Source organism: Conger conger, chromosome 16 (genome assembly GCF_963514075.1).
Source record: "Conger conger chromosome 16, fConCon1.1, whole genome shotgun sequence".
NCBI lineage: Eukaryota > Metazoa > Chordata > Actinopteri > Anguilliformes > Congridae > Conger > Conger conger.
Genome location: NC_083775.1, coordinates 36,892,321 through 36,913,976, shown reverse-complemented (window position 1 = coordinate 36,913,976; position 21,656 = coordinate 36,892,321). Strand labels below are relative to the sequence as shown.

General features: G+C 41.6%; 2 protein-coding genes across 2 annotated transcripts; both read right to left on the bottom strand.

Moving 5' to 3' along the window:
• Positions 1-1,129: 1,129 nt before the first annotated feature.
• syt5a (synaptotagmin Va) lies at positions 1,130-8,942 on the bottom strand. The gene is made up of 8 exons (XM_061223369.1): positions 8,588-8,942; positions 7,070-7,254; positions 6,530-6,625; positions 4,216-4,383; positions 3,504-3,671; positions 2,976-3,093; positions 1,612-1,745; positions 1,130-1,339 (listed from the first exon to the last, which is right to left on the bottom strand). Exons 1-8 carry the CDS (start codon positions 8,940-8,942, stop codon positions 1,130-1,132), a joined length of 1,434 nt encoding a protein of 477 aa, XP_061079353.1.
• Positions 8,943-12,818: 3,876 nt separating this feature from the next.
• On the bottom strand, positions 12,819-16,177 carry LOC133114506 (ferritin, middle subunit-like). The gene is made up of 4 exons (XM_061223974.1): positions 15,883-16,177; positions 15,074-15,220; positions 14,010-14,135; positions 12,819-13,136 (listed from the first exon to the last, which is right to left on the bottom strand). The coding sequence occupies exons 1-4, from the start codon at positions 15,985-15,987 to the stop codon at positions 12,984-12,986; spliced, it is 531 nt and encodes a 176-aa protein (XP_061079958.1). The 5' UTR covers positions 15,988-16,177; the 3' UTR covers positions 12,819-12,983.
• Between the last annotated feature and the right edge of the window lie 5,479 nt (positions 16,178-21,656).

Here is a 21,656-nt window from a genome sequence, read left to right as displayed (position 1 = left end):
AGTCCTTCACCATAAATATCGCATCGATATCATAAAATTATTTCCTGTCTTCCCCAAGCGCCTGTTTGACAGCGCCTCTGTTAAGTTTCTGTTCCACTGAAATAATACAATTTTCAAAAATGTACCTTTTTCTGCCAGGTGACACCATGTGTACGGTGAAATTAGTAAAATTATTTACGATTTCTATCTTTAAAGTCGATTTTCTAAAAACCTTTTTACAGAACCATTTTTCTCAGTGCATAGTCATCCTATCATCATGAAAATGAGCAAACCTTTACTCCATATCCAGGTGAGTGTTTTGAGCCTTTCTTGTTTTCTTTGTCTTGTTTCTTTGTTTACTTTCTTGTTACAAGCTTTAAGGGCAGGTACAGCATCGCAAATCTCAGTGTTAGATCCTGAAATGTTATCCTTTTTCTTCATGAAAAGTCCAATAATTCTAGAAAAATTACTATTGGGTACTGGTGATGAAAAAAAAAGAAAATGGTGCAAAACAATCTGAAATAATAATAACAATATCTTACTTGGTTCAGATTATAGACTGCTACAAAACCGTTCTAATTTGTCATTTCCACCATCGGGAATAAAGTATGCAAATGAGCTCATTTTCATATTTGTTAAGAATTTATCTTTTCAGTATGTACCTCTGAAATGATCTGGACCAAAGATGCGTTTTTGGTGGAACATAACCTTAAAGGCACTGCACACTAAAACAATAAAACAATAAAACAGCAAATTTAAATATGTCAGTGGAGAGTGGAGGCCAACATGGTGCATGCTACCTCTGCTCCTCAGTAACAGGCTGGTTGTACTCAGTGAAAGTGCCAACACGCCGTCCATCTGTTAATGCCTCTAAAGCAGTTTATTGAGATTCATAAGCACACATTTTACATTATGTTTTACGTCTCATATTAAATGTTTTCAATCATAGGAACTAAGAGAAATACATTTCACAAAACATTCCTCGCCTCTAAACCTATTCGCGCACACAGATGCAAGCATGTGCGCACACAGACAGACAGATACACACACCCACACATACACGCACACACACACAAACATAAACTTGAAAGAAATGACAATGGAAACATTTAATAGAGCATAAATAGAGGAGCTGTGCTTAGCGATGGGGTTAGCGATGGGGTCCTTTTAGGAGGGCGTCCACCTCCTCTTCAGGCTGTAGGGTGTGCCACTGGGCGACAGGGCGCCTGGGATTGGCCAGCATGTCTGACCAATGGCGGAGCCCCACTCCCGAGGCACCGTAGCCAATGAAAGTTTTGCCGATGGCATCATTGCTCCCCAGTTTATCGTAGTCGTAGACCGTAATGATAACCTGCAATTTCTACAGAGAGAGAGAGAGAGAGAGGTAGGGCATTAGTAACGTATACAATCAGATGATCAAAATATATCTTAAACTTCATGATTTAACCAGAGGAATCAGCAGAGAATTAATTCTCCTTTGCAGAGACTGGAGCAGTCAACGTGTGCAGGGAATGAATAGGGCCAGATTTTGACAGCAAGGTGCCTGTGTTGTAGAGCCTTGCACAGGATCTTCAATGAGCATGCGTATGCCGATGCCAATGCAGGCGTGGAGGAACGTGCGCTCCGTCTCACCTGGATCTGGTCAAAGGGAACCTCAAAACTGAAGCTCTCGTTGAAATAGGGGTTGAGTGTGTTTTTCTTCACCGTCGTCTTCTTCTTCTTTATCCGTTTCCCGCAGTGCTGGAGGACCACTTTCACAAAGGGATCTAGGAGGAAGACAGGAAGTGCATTTTGAGTGGCTGAATTCAGGAGATGAAAACACACCCGGTTTTAAAGTGATGTCTGGTCGTTAGTTTTCTCAGAGTTGGAAATACATCCGACCGTTCACGTTCACATGCTTTGTGGTCAGAAAATTGAAAGGGAGGTTATATCTGGCTGTGTGTTGGTTCCTATCAGACTGTTTGTATTGTAGGCTAGTAATCAATTGGTTAGTTATAGCAGGCAATGTTTTGCTATTTCTGGGGGTTAAAAATGCAAATACCACAAGAAATCGAATGCTGCTCTACTATAGTTATGAAAGAATTTGTGTGTATTTTAAATTTGTAGCTGTGGTTCACTTATGGCGTGATTGTATGACATTTCTTTTGGTTCACAGAGGACCCTGTGTTTTGTTCAACCCTGTTGGCCAACCCAGCCAATTTGTGCTGCATTTAAAATCCTGATTTCCCCCACATGAACATCAGAAATAATAAAGTGTTCACGTGGGCCTTTCCGCTGGGAAACTCGTATCGACCGTAAATCCGACATCACTTGAAAGCAGGGTCGTAGGGCGAAGGGTTTCATTTGGAACAGCTGCTAAAGTGATATCTGCATTCGGATCTATGGGAAATAGGGTCATGAATTGTAGTCAAAAGCATACATTCAATGACCATGTTACTTATGCATTAGTGCGATACGTAAGGAAAAACAGAAGAGCAGCTCTGAGGTGCTGAGAATGCCAATGCAGGAGGTGATAAAATTGTGTCAGCAGGAAGAGTCCGTCGACAACTATGTTGAAGTTCTGAAATTGTGGCGAAAGTACACATTCAATGACCATGTTACTCGGCCATCCGTTAAAACAGTTAAAACCATAGTAACAATGATGTAATGATGGTGGCTGAACGCAGAAGGATAGTGAAGTTCCACAAGACAGAGGACTTCTCCTCTTTTTTTCCTGTCCTTGCTCCTGACCCAGAAATTGTTCGAGTGCCGCCATCTTTAAGGGAATTCCAACCCGTTAAATGTTCCTTCTAGGAGATGGAAGTAGAAGTTAGCAACTCTCAATCTTTCCTCTGCGCAAGGTAACATCAGCGCATCGGTCGCAGAAGTATTTTTTTCGGGAAGCCTGTCCTATAAACATAACCTATCCACAGTTTTGTGTTAACTTGACTATAGCATGCTGATTTGTTTGTGTTTATGGGTAACCTCCAGGGAAGATATAAGGACAAGTTTGTCACCTGACAGCCCGCCCACGTCCATCTTCTTGAGGTTCTTGGCCTCCATCACGTTGACGGTGAGTTTGCCCGCCGTGGGGACGTAACGCAGCGAGATGCAGACGTCGCCCAGCCTCTCTTGCTAAAGGAGCGAGTGAAACAGATGGAGAAGGGGCTCTGAGACAAGGTTCTGCAGCCCCGCATCCGCTGGGTTTCATTCTTCTCTGCACTTAATTAGCCAATTAAAACAACACCGCAGTTACTTGGATCTGAATTGGGTGCTCGTTTTAAGGTGAAAACAAAAACTAGCAGAACGTGTGGCTCTACAGGACCAGAGTAGCAGTCCCCCCCATCTGAGAGGATGCAGCCTGAGAGAAGGGGGGGGGGGGGAGGGAGTGAGAAATGTGATGGGAAGAGAGAAAGGAATGTGATAGAGAGAAAGAAAGAAATGCGACGAAGAGAGAGAGAGAACCCTAGAAGATGTACAGAGGGAACAGTGAAAAGCAGGAGGTGAAGGGAGAAGGTGAAGATGAAGACCCGAGTGGTCTGTACCTGCTCTTTGTCTGCGCTCTGCAGATCCCTCCACTCGTGCATGGGGCGCGCCAGGTCCACGCTGCTCATGGGGATTTTCACCTGGCCGATCACGTCGTGTTTGGAGAAGCGGTCAAAGTCGAAGACCTGCAGCACCAGGGTCTGTCCCCCCAGCTCAGCGTAGGGGATCTGACCCAGAGACGGAGGAGACACAAGGCCCATTTAAAGCGCCGTTACGCAAAGGACGTCCGTCCCCGACACTGTCGCTTTCCCAGTGGGGAGGTCATACGACAATCACTTCAGCCATTAAAATAGCAGCCCGACCCTCTTCCTCGAGATCTACCGTCCTGTAGGTCTCCACTCCGGCCCTGACAAAACGCACCTCATTCAACAGCTAGAGATCTCATTGAGCTGCTAATTAGTAGAATGCGGTACCCTATTGTTCCTGATGAGGCTCAGCCTGGGGTGGTGTGATTGAGTTTTCTGGTGGGGGTTTGTTTGATTTCTTATCATTTTTGTTGTTTTTAATTAATAGAATCAGGTGTGCAAAATTAGGGTTGAAATGAAAGCATCCAGGACAGCAGACCTCCGAGAACAGGGTTGGGCAGCTCTCACATCCAGCTGGGAACCCTGGTCTAGTGGTCCAGAGCTGTGAGGGAAAACATAAAAACTGCCAACCCTGCAGAGTGTCCCTGGCTCAGAGGAAAGCTTGCCACACAGCTACGACACAAACCTTGAAGGTGAAGGTCTCGTTGAAAACTGGGCAGAGGTTCTTGCGCTGGATCTTAGTCTCAAATTTCTTCTTCTTTTCGGGGAGCATGTAAACTTTGACATAGGGGTCAGAGGTCCCCCCCATATCCATGGCAGCCAGATCCTGGGCCTGGAGAATCCCCACGATGAGCTGGGAATGACCAAAGAAGGGGCTTTAGCATGAGAGGCGACATTGGCTCAGGTGGTAAGAGGAGTTGTGTGGCAGTCGGAGGGTTGTCGGTTCGATCCAGCCCTGGGCATGTTGAAGTGTCCCTGAGCAAGACACCTAACCCCTAATTTCTTCTGATGAGCTGGTTGGTGCCTTGCATAGCAGCCAATCGCCGTTGGTGTGTGGGAATGGGTGAAAGTACTGTGCCAAAGTTTTAGGTACCCTAGACTATATTATATATATGTCTATGTTTTTGTGTGTCTTAGTATAAAGACCACATTTGAGATTTCCAAACATCAAGCCCCTCCAGCTGGTCCAGAATGCTGCAGCCCGCCTGATCACCAGTCAGCCCAGGTCGGCTCATGTCACCCCGCTTCTCATTGGCCTCCACTGGCTTCCTATTGCCGCACGCATCCGTTTCAAGGCCCTAGTGTTGGCATTTCAGGCTGCTAAGGGGACTGCCCCACCTTACATACAATCCCTGATCACTCCCTACTCCCCAGCTAGACCACTCCGGTCTGCCAGCTCTGGTCGCCTTACGGTTCCCTCTCTACGTGCACCTGGCGGTCGAGCTGCACGTTCACGCCTGTTTTCCGTTCTGGTTCCTCAGTGGTGGAATGACTTGCCTACCACTGTCAGAACAGCAGAATCCCTCCCCCTATTTCGACGCAGACTCAAAACCCACCTTTTCAAACTCTACCTTAGTCCTCCCTCCTGATTTCCCCTGCTCCTCCTTTCTGATATCCCTATCCCTATCCTAAAAAAATGCACTTCTGATGACAACTATGTTTGGAACAGCATTTCCTGTGTATTTTGCTAGTTTCTGGATGTGATGCTCTGACTTATGGTGGAACCTATGCACTTGTAAGTCGCTTTGGATTAAAAGCGTCTGCCAAATGACTAAAATGTAAAATGTAAATTTATTTTCCAAAAGATTTTATTTTACAGAAACATTTGTGTTTTTAATTTTAAAAAGCAACATATTACTGTTATGAATTGACTACTTTTACATAAAAATCCGATCAAGGCTGTCTGAGATCAGCACATAAATAGGGGAAAGCAGGGTACATTGAACTGTACATTCCTCCAACACAAGAGGCACGACCTCAAAAACATAACTACAATTTTGTGTATTCATGTTCTGGGGTCAGCTTCCTGTTTACATGTGGTCACACTAATCTGAGGTGAGAAGTGCTTTCTTATTTTTCACCTTCAAAAGCAAGAGAAATGCAGTTCACGCTTTATTTAATGAAACGTTTTTAAGTATGAATGTCCAAAATAATATTTAAGAGAACTTGGCGGATTCACCAATTTCACTTATTTATAACTTTGTCATAGGTAAAAACAAATTATGAGCGGTCCCGACCTGTCGTATGAGACGTGTAAACAAGAGCCTTGCAGTGCATGTCAGCACAGCTTGCCCGGCACACAGAACTCTGATCAAGCTTTCAATCTAGGCATTGCAGATCAAATATGAATTAAGACTAAGCAACTGTATTGCTTATTTCTCGCCTCAAATGTTTTCAGAAATGTATTTCAGTGGGCTGTTTAGAAAGAGAAGGTTTATCAACTGTCCGCTATGTTATTACTGAATGTTTTTCCAAAAATGAATGAACCGCAGTCTACCCATTCAGGTATCAGTCATCCTTGCTTTTGTGTTCTTGTAAATTCGACTGGCTATCTATCTGACAGAACCCACCTACTGTACCATATATACTGTATTAAAGACTGACATATTTGTCTAGAACAGTTGTCTGAAGTTGGGAGCTTTTGTTGAATCTGATGTGGCACATTCATATGAGCCCTTTATGCGACTAAGTGAAAGTCAAAAAGTAAGATAAATTTATGATAAGAATACAAAAACATTGCTGCACGAGGCCCATTGCAAGACACCTAGAAACTCAACATCAAGAGATACACAGATACTGAATGCTGAGAGATACACATATGGCTCTATCTTCATACTGTATGTTCATAACGAGAGAGAGATCAATACACTATACTGAAAGACACAGATATTCTATACTAAGAGAGAGATAGATACGCTATACTGAGAGAGAGACAGATACTCTATACTGAGAGCACAGATATTCTTTACTGAGATAGATGTGCAGTCACAGAGACATACTTGGGTATCAGTGAAGTTATAGTCCAGGGTGAACTCCAACCTCCCCAAGTTTTCCTTCTCGGCCTCTTTCTCTCCCTCTTTCTTAACACCACCTTCCTGTAGAGGATAACAAGAAGACAAACGTGTGTAGTATAATGATGGTGATAATGACAAAAGCGCAGAAAGTACACTCAGTGAGCATTTTATTAGGTATTCATTAGACTTATGTTTTAGATTTCTCAAGTATTCTGCTGCTGTAGCCTATCCACTTGACGCGTTGTATGTTCAGGGATGCTCTTCTGCATACCACTGTTGTAATGTGCGGTTATTTGCATTACTGTCACCTTCCTGTCAGCTTTGACCAGTCTGACCCATCTCCTCTGACTAAATGAAGTTATACACAGGAAACACACTTAGTCTTCTTTTCCAGGTGTTGCTATACATTTAGCACAAAACGCCTTTCTCCCGGTCTAAACTGCACTTTTTTTTTTTTTCGGGAGCATGATGTACAGTTGACCTAACCCCAGTCTTATTCGTTCCTCCAGTCTGTGTCCCACTCACCTTTTCATTTTCCTTCTCTCCTCCTCCCTCTCCTCCTCCGGCCTTCTGCTTGCGGCCCGTTTTCCTCTCCCTCACTTTCTTGGCTTTCTTCTTCTTGCTGATGAACTTCTTAAAGATGCAGAAGATGAAGCAGCCAACCAGAGCCAGCACCACCACCACGAGTGCGCCCACCGCCCACATGGGCACTGCAAGCACCAATCACAGCGCGATACGTCAGCAGGGGGGCTTCACTGGGGAGGAGTGATATTTTTAGAGTTACCATCTCGGTAATTTTATTGTTTATTGTTTATTGGCAATAATTGTGAAGCCCACTATATATAGTGATAAATATATAATATAGGTATTTAATCCTTTAATCTGGGTAGCATGAAGGTCACCTTGAAAATACTTGAAAATACAGGACGCAGATGCTGCAGACATGACACATATTACAGTAGGAATGCTGTGTTGGTAGAACAAACAGACAGAAATGCAAATGGGAATGAAGGAGGAAATAGAGATGGAGGTAGAGGTGAACGAAGGCAGGAGATATATGAAACATGGACTTACGTTTCTTATGGTGGTCTGTGAAGGGTGGAGGGCAAATGAGGACATGAAAGGAGGGACATGTTAATGATGGAAGGATGAGGTAGATTGGCTTTAAATCAGGAAATACATTCCAGTTTGCCCGTTGTTAAGCTCACACTGCAGTGCTCATCGCTGGTGCACCACTAGTATATGAAGTTATTAAATACTTTTCTACTACCTTTTATTTGTAATATATAACACACATGTGATATGTGTTTATGTATTTGACATCTATTGAATGCTTGTATTCTAAGCGTGTATATTTCTTAACGTCTTCCATTTAACACTTCTTTTAATTTCATAAAAAAGCCTAACTAGGGACAGGAGTTGGAAACTAACAATAGTTATAATCTCTGTGTGCAGAACATCAGCTACATGAGCCTGGTGTAAACTGGCAGTAATGATGCTATGTCTCTTGGCATTGTCCCTACATTAAATAAATAAAATGGTGTTCAGTACTCATTTGTAGTGCATAGCAGCGCTACTCAGTGAATCACAGGGCCCATTTCAATTGCTCCTCTTTTTTCCTTTCTCTGCTCCTTTTATGCTCCTATCTCCACCCTTCGGGAGAGGCTTGAAGACGGGGAAATCAATAAAACATAAATTAGGCAAATGGAATGTCCTTTCTCCTTGAAGCCACGCCAATTATAGAGGTAGCAGATGTGTGGCAGATGGGGAGAGGTGGACTCACAGGTCCATTATTTATATGTCAGGTTTTCCATAAAAAATTAATAAATAAAAATAATTCCGCAAAGGATGACGTTTCCTTGGTCAGAGGAAATATTGGGACTAACTAACGTTTCTAACTTCTACTTCTAGCCCCTAGAAGGAACATTTAGAATGTCCTAGAAAATGGCGGACCTCAATCAAATTTCAGTTCAGGAGCAAGGAAAAGGAAAAAGTGGAGAATATGCGATTGGAATGAGCCCAGTGTTGGTGTTCAGTACTCACCCGGCAGTTGTCCGTGCTCATTATGGAACTTGTGCTTTATGTGTATGTAGTTGTGGTCATGATGGTGACTGGGTGGTGTGGAGCCTGGCAGATGATCCCGCCCATGTTCCCGCTCATGTTCCCGGTCACGTTCCGCTTCTTCTTCCGGTTCATGTTCCGGTTCTTGTTCAGGTTCCCGTTCTTCTTCCGGTTCATGTTCCGGTTCTTGTTCCCGGTCATGTTCCGATTCATGTTCCGCCTCGTGTTCCTGCCCATACCCCCACACATGTTTCCGCTCATGTTCCTGCCCATGTTTCCACTCGAATGGATGTGCGGTCCGTCGCCTCTGCCGGACCTCTCTGGCAGTCCGTCGCATCGCCGCCCAGCTGCAGGGGAGAACGTTTATTGTGGGAAATAAGTTGTTGTGATCAATTTTTCATTTATACAGAATTTTTTATTTTACAATGTATGTAAATCCCCTCCTCCCCCACCCTCTGGAATACAGTCTGCCATTAGATAGCGATCGAGCGAAAATGCAGGTTTTCATAGAATGTGTCTTTGGCCCTGGTTCATGGAAAATTGTCTTACATGCATCACTACATTGCTCTCCTTCAGCCGAACAACTTCCCCAAGAAACAGCCATTTTGAGTAGCAACCTACTCTTTGGACAAGTCCGGGACCGTTTGGCCCATTATCTCCATATGAGGCTAGAGAGAATCTGTGTAGTCTGAAAAAAATGCTGCGATAAGTTCTGAACACTTTGTCCGAATTTCAGCAGATTTTGTACACTACTGTAGTACTTTATTGAAGTTGAAATGTTGCATTCTATGAGTCAGTCTCCCATTGAATATAAAATGATAGTCATATCTGAAAAGATATGGCCACGATGCACCAATCGCTTGTCAGTGGCCATGTGACAGCTCTAGCAATGGCAGATCATTACGCAACTTGCATGCAAGGCAATATCATGCCATATTTTGGGACAGAGACTGAAAATCCCATTTATCCAATATGTGTCTTTACAGTGTAAACATGAATCATTTCAATGTGCTGCTTGGACCTTGTTAATTACTGCTTGTTGTGGTAATAATAGCAGTAATAATAAAAATAATAATAATAATTATGATTATTATTATGATTATTATTATTACTAGTAGTAGTGTTGCCATTTCCATTCATGTTATTTCTAATACTGCATGTTTAACAGCATATACTTCAGTAAGCGTGCAGTTATGTGTCATTTCAATATGTTTCGTTTATGCTTTGGCAATACTACCTCATGACCCTAATCTCCTAATCTCCCTCAACATTCTGCCCCTCTGTCTCTGCAGATACGTAACAAGATTAATTGCAGAAGGTAATCCATAAATCCAAAAGCTCATCTAAATTAGGGACGGTCCTCTCCACACCCCTCTACACCAAGCCACCCACCCAAACAGATTAGTGGTCGAAAACCTGTAGTTTCACCATGGCAATGGAAATGATATCAGTTGCAAGAGCATTCCAAGGCTGTGCTGATACAGCGATAGATGACAGTGGATTGGGGATTTGATTTGATTATTTTAACAGCCAAGCAGACACAGTGCGTTGAGTCTGTTGTCCATTCTAACCACATAATAAAAGATTTATATGTTCCCTCAGTGCATGTGTCCGTAGAGAGATAATTATAATTACATATGCTTCTGATTATACTGGATATGACATTCCCCTTACTTTCCCTTTATAATAATGACATTAAAAGTTAATTTTTTAAAATTAAAAAATTAAAAAAGATCAAGCAAAGCCTCAAACGCAAGCACACTCACAATCAGGTTAATACTGGACATGAATAAATGAACACTCACAATTAGTGCACTGCTCTGTGCTTTGTCTTTAGTAAAAGCGTGTTACATCTGTAATGTGGGAGGCAGGAGAGGGAGAAGGGCAGAGGCTATAAAAAGGTTCACAACTAATTGTGACCCATGCTGGCTTTTTATTTAGAATTATTTAAATAAAACACAACTATTTCACATTAACAATTTTTAAACATCCACACCAATCTTGCAAATGTATACGCAGGCTACATACAAGTTATTATTTCTGCTATTCTACTGTAAGCAAACAATATAAATTAAAGTTATACAGTGTTTTGGCTGAACGGAACATCTTCCAGCTTCTAACTACACAAAGAAATGGCAAACTTTTAATACAGAATAAATTCTGAAAAGGTAACAAAACAACCTACCTGAGAAAGTTTTATCCTCTCCTAATTTCCGTGACTCATTTATTGTCGTCTTGGGAAGACCTTTGCCAGGAAACCCTGTTGCACCAATTCTCTCTCTCTCTCTCTCTCTCTCTCTCTCTCTCTCTCTCTCTCTCCCTCACTGTCTCTTCCTTCCTCCCTCCCTCCTGCGCTGCAAACCCATAGCTAATCCTCTATTTCCTGAATCCTCTGCGCATCATTGCTCCAATACTATAGTCTCCCCCTTCTATCTAGAGTCTAAAGTGCATCGAGTTGCTAAACCAATGCTAATCTCTTTCTGTCTCACTCCTTCAGTAACACTCAAATGCACGTCAAATCACCTTTTCTTCCACAAACAGGTTTGAGACAGGAGTTGGTTTGTTTTTACGCCTGTGTGCAGTCATTGAACAGGGGATTTTTGCATTATTTTATTATGTCTCTGGAAAGATATCCACATCACCCACTGCCGCATGCTCACTCTCCTCCGCTTCTCCCTGATATCTTTAATCTCCAATACAGTCATTCATCTGGAACCAATTTCTCCTGAAGTTCACCTGCCTATGCACCAATCACATCATAATTATTCAATCTGTGATGCTTTCACATCTCTGTAAAAAAACTCAATTATATGCATTATTATTATTATTAGTTCTTCAATTACCACTGTATACTTGCAAAATTGTAACTGACAGAAAGACATGTAGCTGCCGATTTTCCTTTCCTGATGATACCATGTTAGCAAGAACAGGTAACGTATCTGTTCAACTCGCTCAGATGGCTAGTAACAATATCTGCTCTTGTTCACACCAAATGGGGGACATGTTCGTATGAGGTGAGAGAACTTAGAAAGACACACGGAAAGACTTAAATGGCTACAGGAAATGTTGAGAAGCTGTTATTGATCTGATAAAGTGCTGCTGAGCACTAACTAACGAGCTGCTCAAAATTTAGCATTGGCCAAATTCCCAATAAATAGCAATCATGCCGTAATCATGCATTGCGCAATTTGTTTGTACATTCAAGCAGTTCTGCTGAAGGCGGTGCAGCCAGTTATTATGTTTCTGTTACGGTGGGGGCAATTACTTTTTGCACATTTTATGGGTGTTTGACAACTTTTTTTTAAATATTATTTTTAAAATGTGTACTCAGGTACCCTTTGTCAAGTATTACATTTTGTCTAAAGATATGATACCATTCAGGGTGACAAATATGCAATACTAGAGGAAATCAGGAAGGGGGTAAATAGTTTTTCACGGTGGTTTAAAAACAGGGGCTGCCGGGGCTGCAGTGGCACACAGCTAAAGTAACGGACCCTGATGCAGGCATCAGTTTGTTACAGTGCACACCGAGTACCGGGGTTCGATTCCGGGTCCTGCCAAAGGCTGAGTTTGGCCGGCTCTCATGGAGCGGCTTAACTGGCTCGCTGCTCCAAGGGAGGGACTCAGTAGGGACTAGTATGGATCGCTGCGTGAATTACGGTCCCAGGCTGTGAGACGAGACGGCTTGAAGAAGGCATGTTGTTGTCCCTCTGGGCCGCCGAAGGGACGGGGTCGTAAGTGGTGTATCCCCGGCTAACACTAATTCGATTAGATAGGGTACAATTGGCTACCAAATTGGGAGGAAAAAAGGGAAAAATTGAAAAAATTAAATAAAATAGGGGGCGCCAAAATGTTTGCATACAGCTGTACATAAACAGGATAGGTGATAGGCACCTTTCTGTCACCCAGGGAAAGATGTGTTAGACTGTGTAACACAAACGTACTGGGTTTCAATATGTGAGATATAATTGACATAACGTCTGCTAAGTCCCTGTAATGAAATGTAATGTAATGTATCCACTGCCAGGCAACTTCAGCCTGTTCTTTCTAACCTCTCACACCAGAGCAGAGTAGCGGATTAGTATCTTCCAGTGTTTCCCTGTAGTGCGCTTAAAATCACATCAAGATACTCCCCCAGTCTGGGTACCCACTTGTATAAGAACATGTCTTTCTGTGCCATCTTGAATCCCACTTGATTAATCTGACAATACACTTTGCCATTGTTTAATATTTTTTATTCAATCTTTTTCATTTATTTCTTTTTTTTTTCAACATTTTAAAATCTTTTTGTAAATACTTTGGTTTGGGTGTATTGTACGCAGGAATGCATGCAGCACCATCATCACCCCCAAACAAATGGGGGAGTATTTTGGCACAATCAGCTGCTCCCCAGTGTGTGCTTGTCAAACAGGTATTCAGCCATTTTGTTTTTGCTGGTGTCCATCTTGGTGAGGAGGGTGACGTAGTCGCCCAGCTTCTTAATGGCCTCCACTTGTTCATTCAGGAAGTGAGTCTCAAGGAAGTCGCACATCTGCAGGGAAGAGGAGGCGAGAAGAGAGAGATGTGAATACAGGTTTTTAGGCTCAGATTCTGGATGGGGCAGCCATAATGCCCTAAAACCCGATGCTAAACAATAATAGATGGTAGATGCTGAAACATCACACTTAATGATAACAGATGCTAAATGTTAAAACACCACTGTAAACAGTCATAGATGCTGGATGCTAAAACACTACACTAAATAATGACAGATGTGAGATGCTAAAACACCATGTTATACAATAATTGATGCTAGTTCTTAAATAAAATTGTGATTAAAAAGCAATGTCCCTTTTCTCCAGGTCCTGTTTCCAACAATGTAATGCTGACTCTCCTCTCAGATCTCTCCATTTTATTCACACAAATATGGGCCGATATCCTTTATAGCCTGCTCCGAAGTGCAGGATTTGCGTAGGATTTAGTTTAAACAGCACAATTACCTTGCAATTAATGCAGTGCTGCACGCCCGGCACAGTATTAAGCTGGCATTTAGAGCTACATGATATACCTTATGTTTATCGTCATCGAGATATGAACATGCAAGATAAACACATCGCAAAAGTCTGCTTGAACTGTGATGAATAATATTAATTATAATTGATGTTCTGTTAAATTTATAGGCTGTTCTTGTGCAATTTGTTCAATAAAAGCATGTTGGAAATAATGGTTTTTTTTCTTCATTTTTATTCAGTGGGCATAGGCAATTCATTGTCTGGGGTCTATGTTAGCAGTGTACGGAAAGCAGAAAGGCATACTGCGCATATTGCATATTTCCCTCATATTGTGCAGCCCCACTGGGATTGACTCTGAGCAGCTGCTGGGGAATAGAGCTCTTCCATCAGACAGAGAGATAATGGTGACTCACATGGGGGTCAGCCTTGTCGGACGCCATCTTGTGCAGGTCCAGCAGGGCCAGGTTCACGGTCTTCTCCAGGTTCAGGGCAAGCTGCATGGCCTCCAGTCCACAGCTCCACTCATCCCTCTCCGGTTTCTGGGGTGGGACACCACATCACAGGGGCTCAGACAGACAGACCGCATCTGGCTGACGAACCCTGGCTCCACTTCAGTGCTAAATCAGTGCTTAGGCCTCTAAAGCCCCTCTATACTTCATACTTGGCTCGCTCTTTAAAACTGAATAAGCGCTCTTAAGTAGACTAGCAAGTTCATTGACATTGCTATGTCTTGATTTATGGCAGGGTTTGCGAAGCGGTTAATTTTTCCTCCCGGCTGGGAATGTCCAGCTATTCCACAGCTGCACTCATTACAACTCAACTCAAGAGGGTAGACAAGCACGTGCCCTCCTCTGAAAGGAGGAAGACAATTCATGATCAAAGATGTGTGCAGCGATCATTTAAACCCCATTTAGAAAGATGTGGAATGAACAAAACCGACCAAGATCTTTCTAGAAAAGTTGAGTAATCGATGAGTTAGAGTTATTACATTACTGGCATTTGGCAGACGCTCTTATCCAGAGTGAGTTTTTGGGAGAGTTATGATCTCCCAAAAATAGAGCCAAATATCTCTAAGGGAAAGCAGGTGCATGTCTTCTGATGCTAGTTATGAATTCTACACACCCCAAGATGACACATTTACAAAGATATATGGATTTTTCTTGGAAGTTATAGACCTTTCAGAACTTTCAGAAATGTAATCTTATATCATTGTCTACACACAGAAAAGGAAAAAAAATCCAAGAGGTGCTGTGGTGCAACCTCCTGGAGTTGACATGGAATGGCCCAGGAGTGGACATAAATCAATGGATTTAAAAAAATTACGGTTTACTCAACCAGCGCTTCACATACAGGATATCAAGAATTAAAATTATACCAAGTGAAAATTGAATTCTCGCTATCATATCAACAACCAGTTGCCATTCACAGTGGCCTTTTTCACGCAGCAAACAGCAGATGGACCCTCCGAGCCACTGACCTTGATGTCCTGCAGGAAAATGTGTCCCCCTCTCTTGCACTGGAAGGACATCAGCTTCTCCGCGTGCTCCCTCTCCTCCTTACTGCTCTCACTGAAGAAGTGTGCGAATCCAGACAGTGCCACGTCGTCCCGCTCAAAGTAGTGAGCCTAATTAAGTCAATTAGATTTAAAAAGACCATTAGATTTTTAAATAACAATACCACAGATACTACGGGGGTTTGACAGACAGATACTACAGGTTATTATGAGTATGTGTTATGCAAAAGTCGTGCCTGTTAATTACATATTATAACATTATAAATAACTAGACTTATTAGTAAGATGGAACAGCGCATAATGATAGCTAGGTTTCTGCTTGCTAAGCCACAATCAAGTTCGATATGAATATACTCAGAGACAGTACAGTAAAATTAATAATCTATTAAAATAAGGCAATATTTTTTATGAAGTAAATTGTCTTGACGCACAGTGATCTCAGATACTGCCGATTGTGAGACTGACTTTCTGCAACCTATAATTCACCTATTCACGTGCGGTCAAGAAAAATACATGGCACGCAACTTAAATACATCCTTGTCCATGGTGACTCACATAATCATAGTTATTCATTTTTACAGCTGGTGATTTCTCCCAAAGTAACTAGTTTAGGCTGTGAACTTATGTAAGCGCATCCAACCTGTTCCCTCCTGTTTCTACACCTCCGTACTGCATGGTCCATAACACTCACTGGCTACAAAGGCACCCCCAAATGTCCAAATTCTCATCACAGGTTTTTTGCGTAATTAAGCGAGACAGATAAGAAAACTCACCATAGACATGTAAGTGTAGGACGCAAAGAGCTCCATATTGACCATCCGGTTAATTGCTGCTTCGCTATCGCGGTGGTAATTCTGGCGGATCTGAGAAGTTTCCATTTTGACGGTTGATTAAATAAATACGTTTATAAATAGCGCAACAAAAATAACCTTGAAGGAATATGTATTCAAGAAAAAACAAATGCTGAAAAAAGTCGACGATGAGCTGTTGCGAATAGGCACAGAAGTTCCGTTCAATCACTGTTGATCCAAGAACTTCCTAGCGTTCTGTAACTTCAAGTAACGGGTGTTTGTATTTATTGTCTTTGCTGGAGTACGTGGCAGCCAATCAGCGATAGACAGGAAAAGGAAGCAGGCGGGGTGCGAACGAGTACATAGACCGCATGAATCAACAAATGACACTCCGTACCGCAGGAGAAATCATGTGAATGATCATGTGTTCAACTTTTTTTTGAACTATGCAGCAGATTCCTGAATTTAGGTTCAAAATGTTCAATGTTCTTTTAAACTATCCCCTTGTGGGAAATTTGGACAAAATACTGCAGATGGATTTTCATTACATTAATGGCATTTGGCAGACGCTCTCATCCAGAGCGACGTACAGTTGATTAGACTAAGTAGGGAACAATCCTCCCCTGGAGCAATGCAGGGTTAAGGACCTTGCTCAAGGGTCCAACGGCTGTGTGGATCATATTGTGGCTACACTGGGGATTGAACCACGACCTTGCAGGTCCCTGCCATGTACCTTAACCACTACATTTAAGTGAGCATGGCACTGTAGTGCTTTTTCATAATTCTGCCTGCATGATTATTATGTCTATTGAATAGTGATATGTGCCGTAGACTAATGGTTAAGGTAAATGACTGGGACATGCAAGGTCGGTGGCTCTAATCCCAGTGTAACCACAATAAGATCCACACAGCCGTTGGGCCCTTGAGCCTGTATTGCTCCAGGGGAGGATTGTCTCCTGCCTAGTCTAATCAACTGTATGTCGCTCTGGAAAAGAGCGTCTGCCAAATGCCAACAATGTAATGTAATTATATAAGATATTAATTGCAGTTTTACTCTGTCACATTACTGATCTGCCAAGTGAGAGCCTAAACTCATTAACCCCACTAAATTGCTATGAAAATTTCCACTGACATTGCAATTGCCTTTCAAATTAATATAATCAGAAATAAAGATTATATTATATAAAGTTGTATATTCATAGACCTTTGTTCTTTAACAATGTGGCAAGTATGCTATAGTTCAATGACAGAATGGCTTATTTCACAATAGGGTGGAGTGGAACTCTAATCACACTAGCTGATGTTTGATCAATTCACCTGTTGCCCTAGTTTTATAATACAGAAAAACTATTCAAGGAATAAAACGATAAACCACAAGTAATGCTGTGTCATAATGTACTGTACTAAAGTGTGTTACTAGGATGGTGTAATATAAGGCAATACATGAGCTGTAAAAGTAGAATTCTGCTAATGTGCAGTTTGGTGACTTTGCCAAGTCATCTCTTGTACTTGCGTAGTCATGACTAAACATGTTTGCCCTCCAGGCAGAACTGACTCGGGAACGGAAAACTGCAGTGTAACGGTGACTCAGCACATTAAACGCGAAGGGAAATAACTCCCATGCTCAAGGAAGTGGCGTGTGGGTGTAAACCGGTTGTGACCAGGGTAAAAAATGAAAAGACGCTAAATCGCAGGAAGTACAGCCAAGGATTTCCCACAGAGTGGACGGCAAGACTACATGAGAGAAAATACATAATTAATAACGGGGGTGACAACGAAAGATCCCATGCATCAAAATCATACTTTCAAAAAGTTATGCTCTATATTTTAAAAGTGGGGCAGACAGTCCATCCTCAGATAGGGGTAAAACAAAGATGGTTACACATAAAGGCAGAATGTTCTATGGCAAGGAACAGATTCCACAACCACACTTTTTTTGTACATGGGGTGAGAGTAGATGACTCCTTGGACTGCACCACACAGCTCACCAAAATGCCTTTCTTTAAAGGAAAATTTGGGGAAATGTGTAATTAAGCTAACATAACGTGTTAGCTTAGCATAGAGTCTGTAGCCTACCTTCTTCAAAGTGAAAAAACACAACTTACAGCAACTGCGAAGCTGTCTTATTTATACGAGGTATCTGAAATACACGTGCGGGAAAGTTTTTCAGAATTTCTACCTTTTAAAGCTACCTTCAGAAGGTGCGCGGATCACTGCGCTTAGCCAGCAGAAGACAGAAGAGGATGCATGTGTTTTCAGCGGTTATAGTTCCAACCGTTTAACAACGTCTTTTATTTTTTCCCCACACGTCTATTTCAAATAAACATGATATCTTGTGCAAATAAGACAGCTTCGGCGTTGCCGTAAGGTGTATTTCTTCACTTTGAAGGAGGTAGGATACTGACTTCATGTCTTTATGTTAAGTTATCACGTTATGCTAACATGGAAATAGAGCCAGTCAATGCAGAAAAATATTTTTTTTTAAAAACATATTTCCCAAAATGTTGGTGTTTTCCTTTAACTCAAAGAAAAAAAAGGAAAAGGTTAAATCAATAAAATATTCAATAATGTGTTTATAGACCATAATAAGACGGTGGCAAACGGAAGCAGTTGGCATAGGCACCATCACTGGGAGCTTTAAATAGCAATATTCATATTTAGAGAATATTCTCTCGTGGGAAAACAACGCTTTCGCCAACCTATACTTTATACACTTAGGCAGGTTGTGCAACTCTGTCCACACCTTTTGGTAATGACAAATGGATAATTTGCCAGTGATTTACCAAGCACTTTTAAATGTGTTTGGGCACACGTGTGCACTATGCACGGATCAATTACCTTCGTTTTAGTTTTCAGACAGCTCTATAAAGTGTGCTGTTTCACTCCAGCACATGAGCACAGTAAAATGTTTAGGATACACCTGCTGTCTGTGGCAGTGGCTGATGTGTATGTCAGGTAAATACATAATTGGGCTAAATTGAATGCTTGACCTGCGCGCAGGCTGACAGCGTTGTAGCTGGCCAATACGCGTGTCAGTTCACTGTATGCCGAGTCATCAAATAACATTCACGTGACTTATTTTGCAATCGAAAAATAGTGCTTTTAGGTCATTGACCCGGTCACGCCTATATTTTCAGATTATCAATTGATTTTGTTTGGTGCATTCGGATACTTATGCAGTAGTCATGCTCTCTGAAGAGGATGATGTTTTGGCAGTTGTCCCAAAGTCCTGGTGTTCCAATGAGGGGTGTTACTGGCCTGTCCAGTCCCAAGAGATGCCATAAAGTATGTGGCTTTTGCACAATAAGTACATAATATAGTTTCACTTTAAGTTAAGGTATAGAAATGCAGGTCAGAGTAATTCCACTGTCCAGTATGTGTAATGTCGAGGATGGGCGGAGAGCATGACGCAACTAAAGGTACCCCTACATGCGAGCACGCAGGTGTGTTCGCCGCGAAATCCCGGAAGAAACAGAATCAGGGATGTACAAATACAAATGAGGAATACTCCCGGAACAGAAAATAATACAGATGATAACTCCGATCAACTCAGAAAATAAAGCCCAATACGGCTATGAGAAAATAAACGACCCTTAAAAGACAGGGCGACAAAACAACCAAAATAAGTGCTTAAACTGAGCACTGAAAACCCCGGACCGGGGATAAAATAAAAGGACAACCTAGAAAAAGACTAGGCACGAATATAAAACCTTGAGTCGCAGCTCATGGAGAAAACCAAAACCAAAAGCCATTGTCTCCCTAACGCTTCCTCTTGGCCAATGGTGGGTTTCATTTACTTGCAAGTCCCTGACCATAATCAAAATAACTGCCAATTAACAAGTTTCAAAGTTATTCTGGCGACAACTGAAATATTCGTAAATATTCATAAACCCTGAGAAATCACATTTTGTTGCATTTCAAGCGCTTCTTACGCAAGACATTACATAAAGTATATAATGTATAAACACCAGGTCTACCCAGTCCCTTCGGACATTTAATTCAAGGTTACTTCTGCATGGCAGCCCACTTACCAGTGAAAACATTCCTTTTTTTTTGGTTATTTGCCTTCGATATCTCTTGAAAAATTTGATTTAAAAAAATCTTTAGATGCAGTGCGACGGTTTGTTTATTGAACAATTATCTAGCAAGCGACACAGATTTCAAAGTCACTTTCAGTGATGTCTTTAGTAACAGTTGACTTGAGTAAAGCTGTTAACTTTAGTTACTTGCATTAAAAAAATGATAATTTTCTGTTGAAAATAATGAGTGTATCATAATATTGCAGCCATTAAATGTATAACATACAGTTATAAGTGTACAAAAAGATACAGTTTGTAAGTATCTTGAGTGACACATTTTATGTTGGGGACTAGGTCTAAAAAGGGTTCTAAATGTGTCACTGTCCAAATACTTATGGACTGCACTGTACAGGTGCTGAAATCGTTATAAGGCAAAGATGTCATAATGCTGAACATTGGTCAAGAAAGCCAAGCATGAAATTAAGTGTTTAATTGACTCGGTCTAAGACTTCCAGGTATGCAGAGCTATTTTTCAGAGCTGTTTGTAAAACGATACTGCCTACTTGTATTAATATGTGACATGCTCCCGAACGCAGATCATGTGTACACTAGATGAGAAAGTTAAGTAGGCAAATTCTTTCTCAGACAGTCTGCAGTAGCCTATGTTTAGTAGACAGCGTATTGACGACAGTTTTGGGAATGCCCATAATCAGTGGAACCCTGGAAATACGTATATAATAACACTACATTTAGAAAAATATTTTATTTTTATGACTTACGGATCCTGTGTACTCAAGTTATGTTATTATGTATGTTTTCATCACCACTTCCCAATAGCCATTTTTCTAGAAATTTCAGGATCTAACAATGAGATTTATGATGCTGTACCCGCCGCTAAAGCTTATAACAAAAAAATAATTGGCTCTCCTGGATATGGAGTAAAGGTTTGCAAAGTTTCTGGATGACAGGATGACTGTGCACTGGTTCTGTAACATCGTCCAAAATCAGGTTTTGTAATAATTATACTAATTTCACTATACCCATGTCATTCAAAAGGTGGTATTACCCTGAAAGTTGATTAGTTGAGGGATGATTTGCAGCAGTAAACAAGATTTTTCTCAGTGGAACAGAAACTTAAATTACTTAAGATCGGAGGGGCTTTTGAGGTAAGTCCATCACTGGCTGTTTTGTTAAAGCCGATTGTTTGGCCAACATCTCTGACTGTTTATTTTCTTTCCTTGGCTGACACTGGCACAACACTAGTCTTCAGGCTGACCAACCCCAATAACAGACTCCAAAGGCAATCAAAAGCCTAGGATCAAGACTAGAGGGCCATCTTATACCTGCACTAAGCAAGCGACTGCACACACCTGACTAAGAAGCCAACTGTCAAATTACATTTGGTCCCCTAAAATGGGGGGACGATGTACAAAAAGGGATCCAATTCACGGATTACATGCAAACCATATGTAAATGCCCTCAAATAAAAAAGTGAACTTTTCACCTCATATCCAAGGTTTTATTTTTTAATTTTAAGGTGCTGACGGACAAAACAACTGAAATAGTACCAATGTCCAAATACTTACAGACTGCATGGTATATGCTTATGGTGTGTTCCATGTGTGCCATTGCAGAGACATGCTCTACAAGTTATTTTTAATATGACTACTGTGTGGCGGGGCTCAGTTACTGTACCAGAGCCTTTAATTTTCAGGTTTATGAACTTGCCAGCCGGTT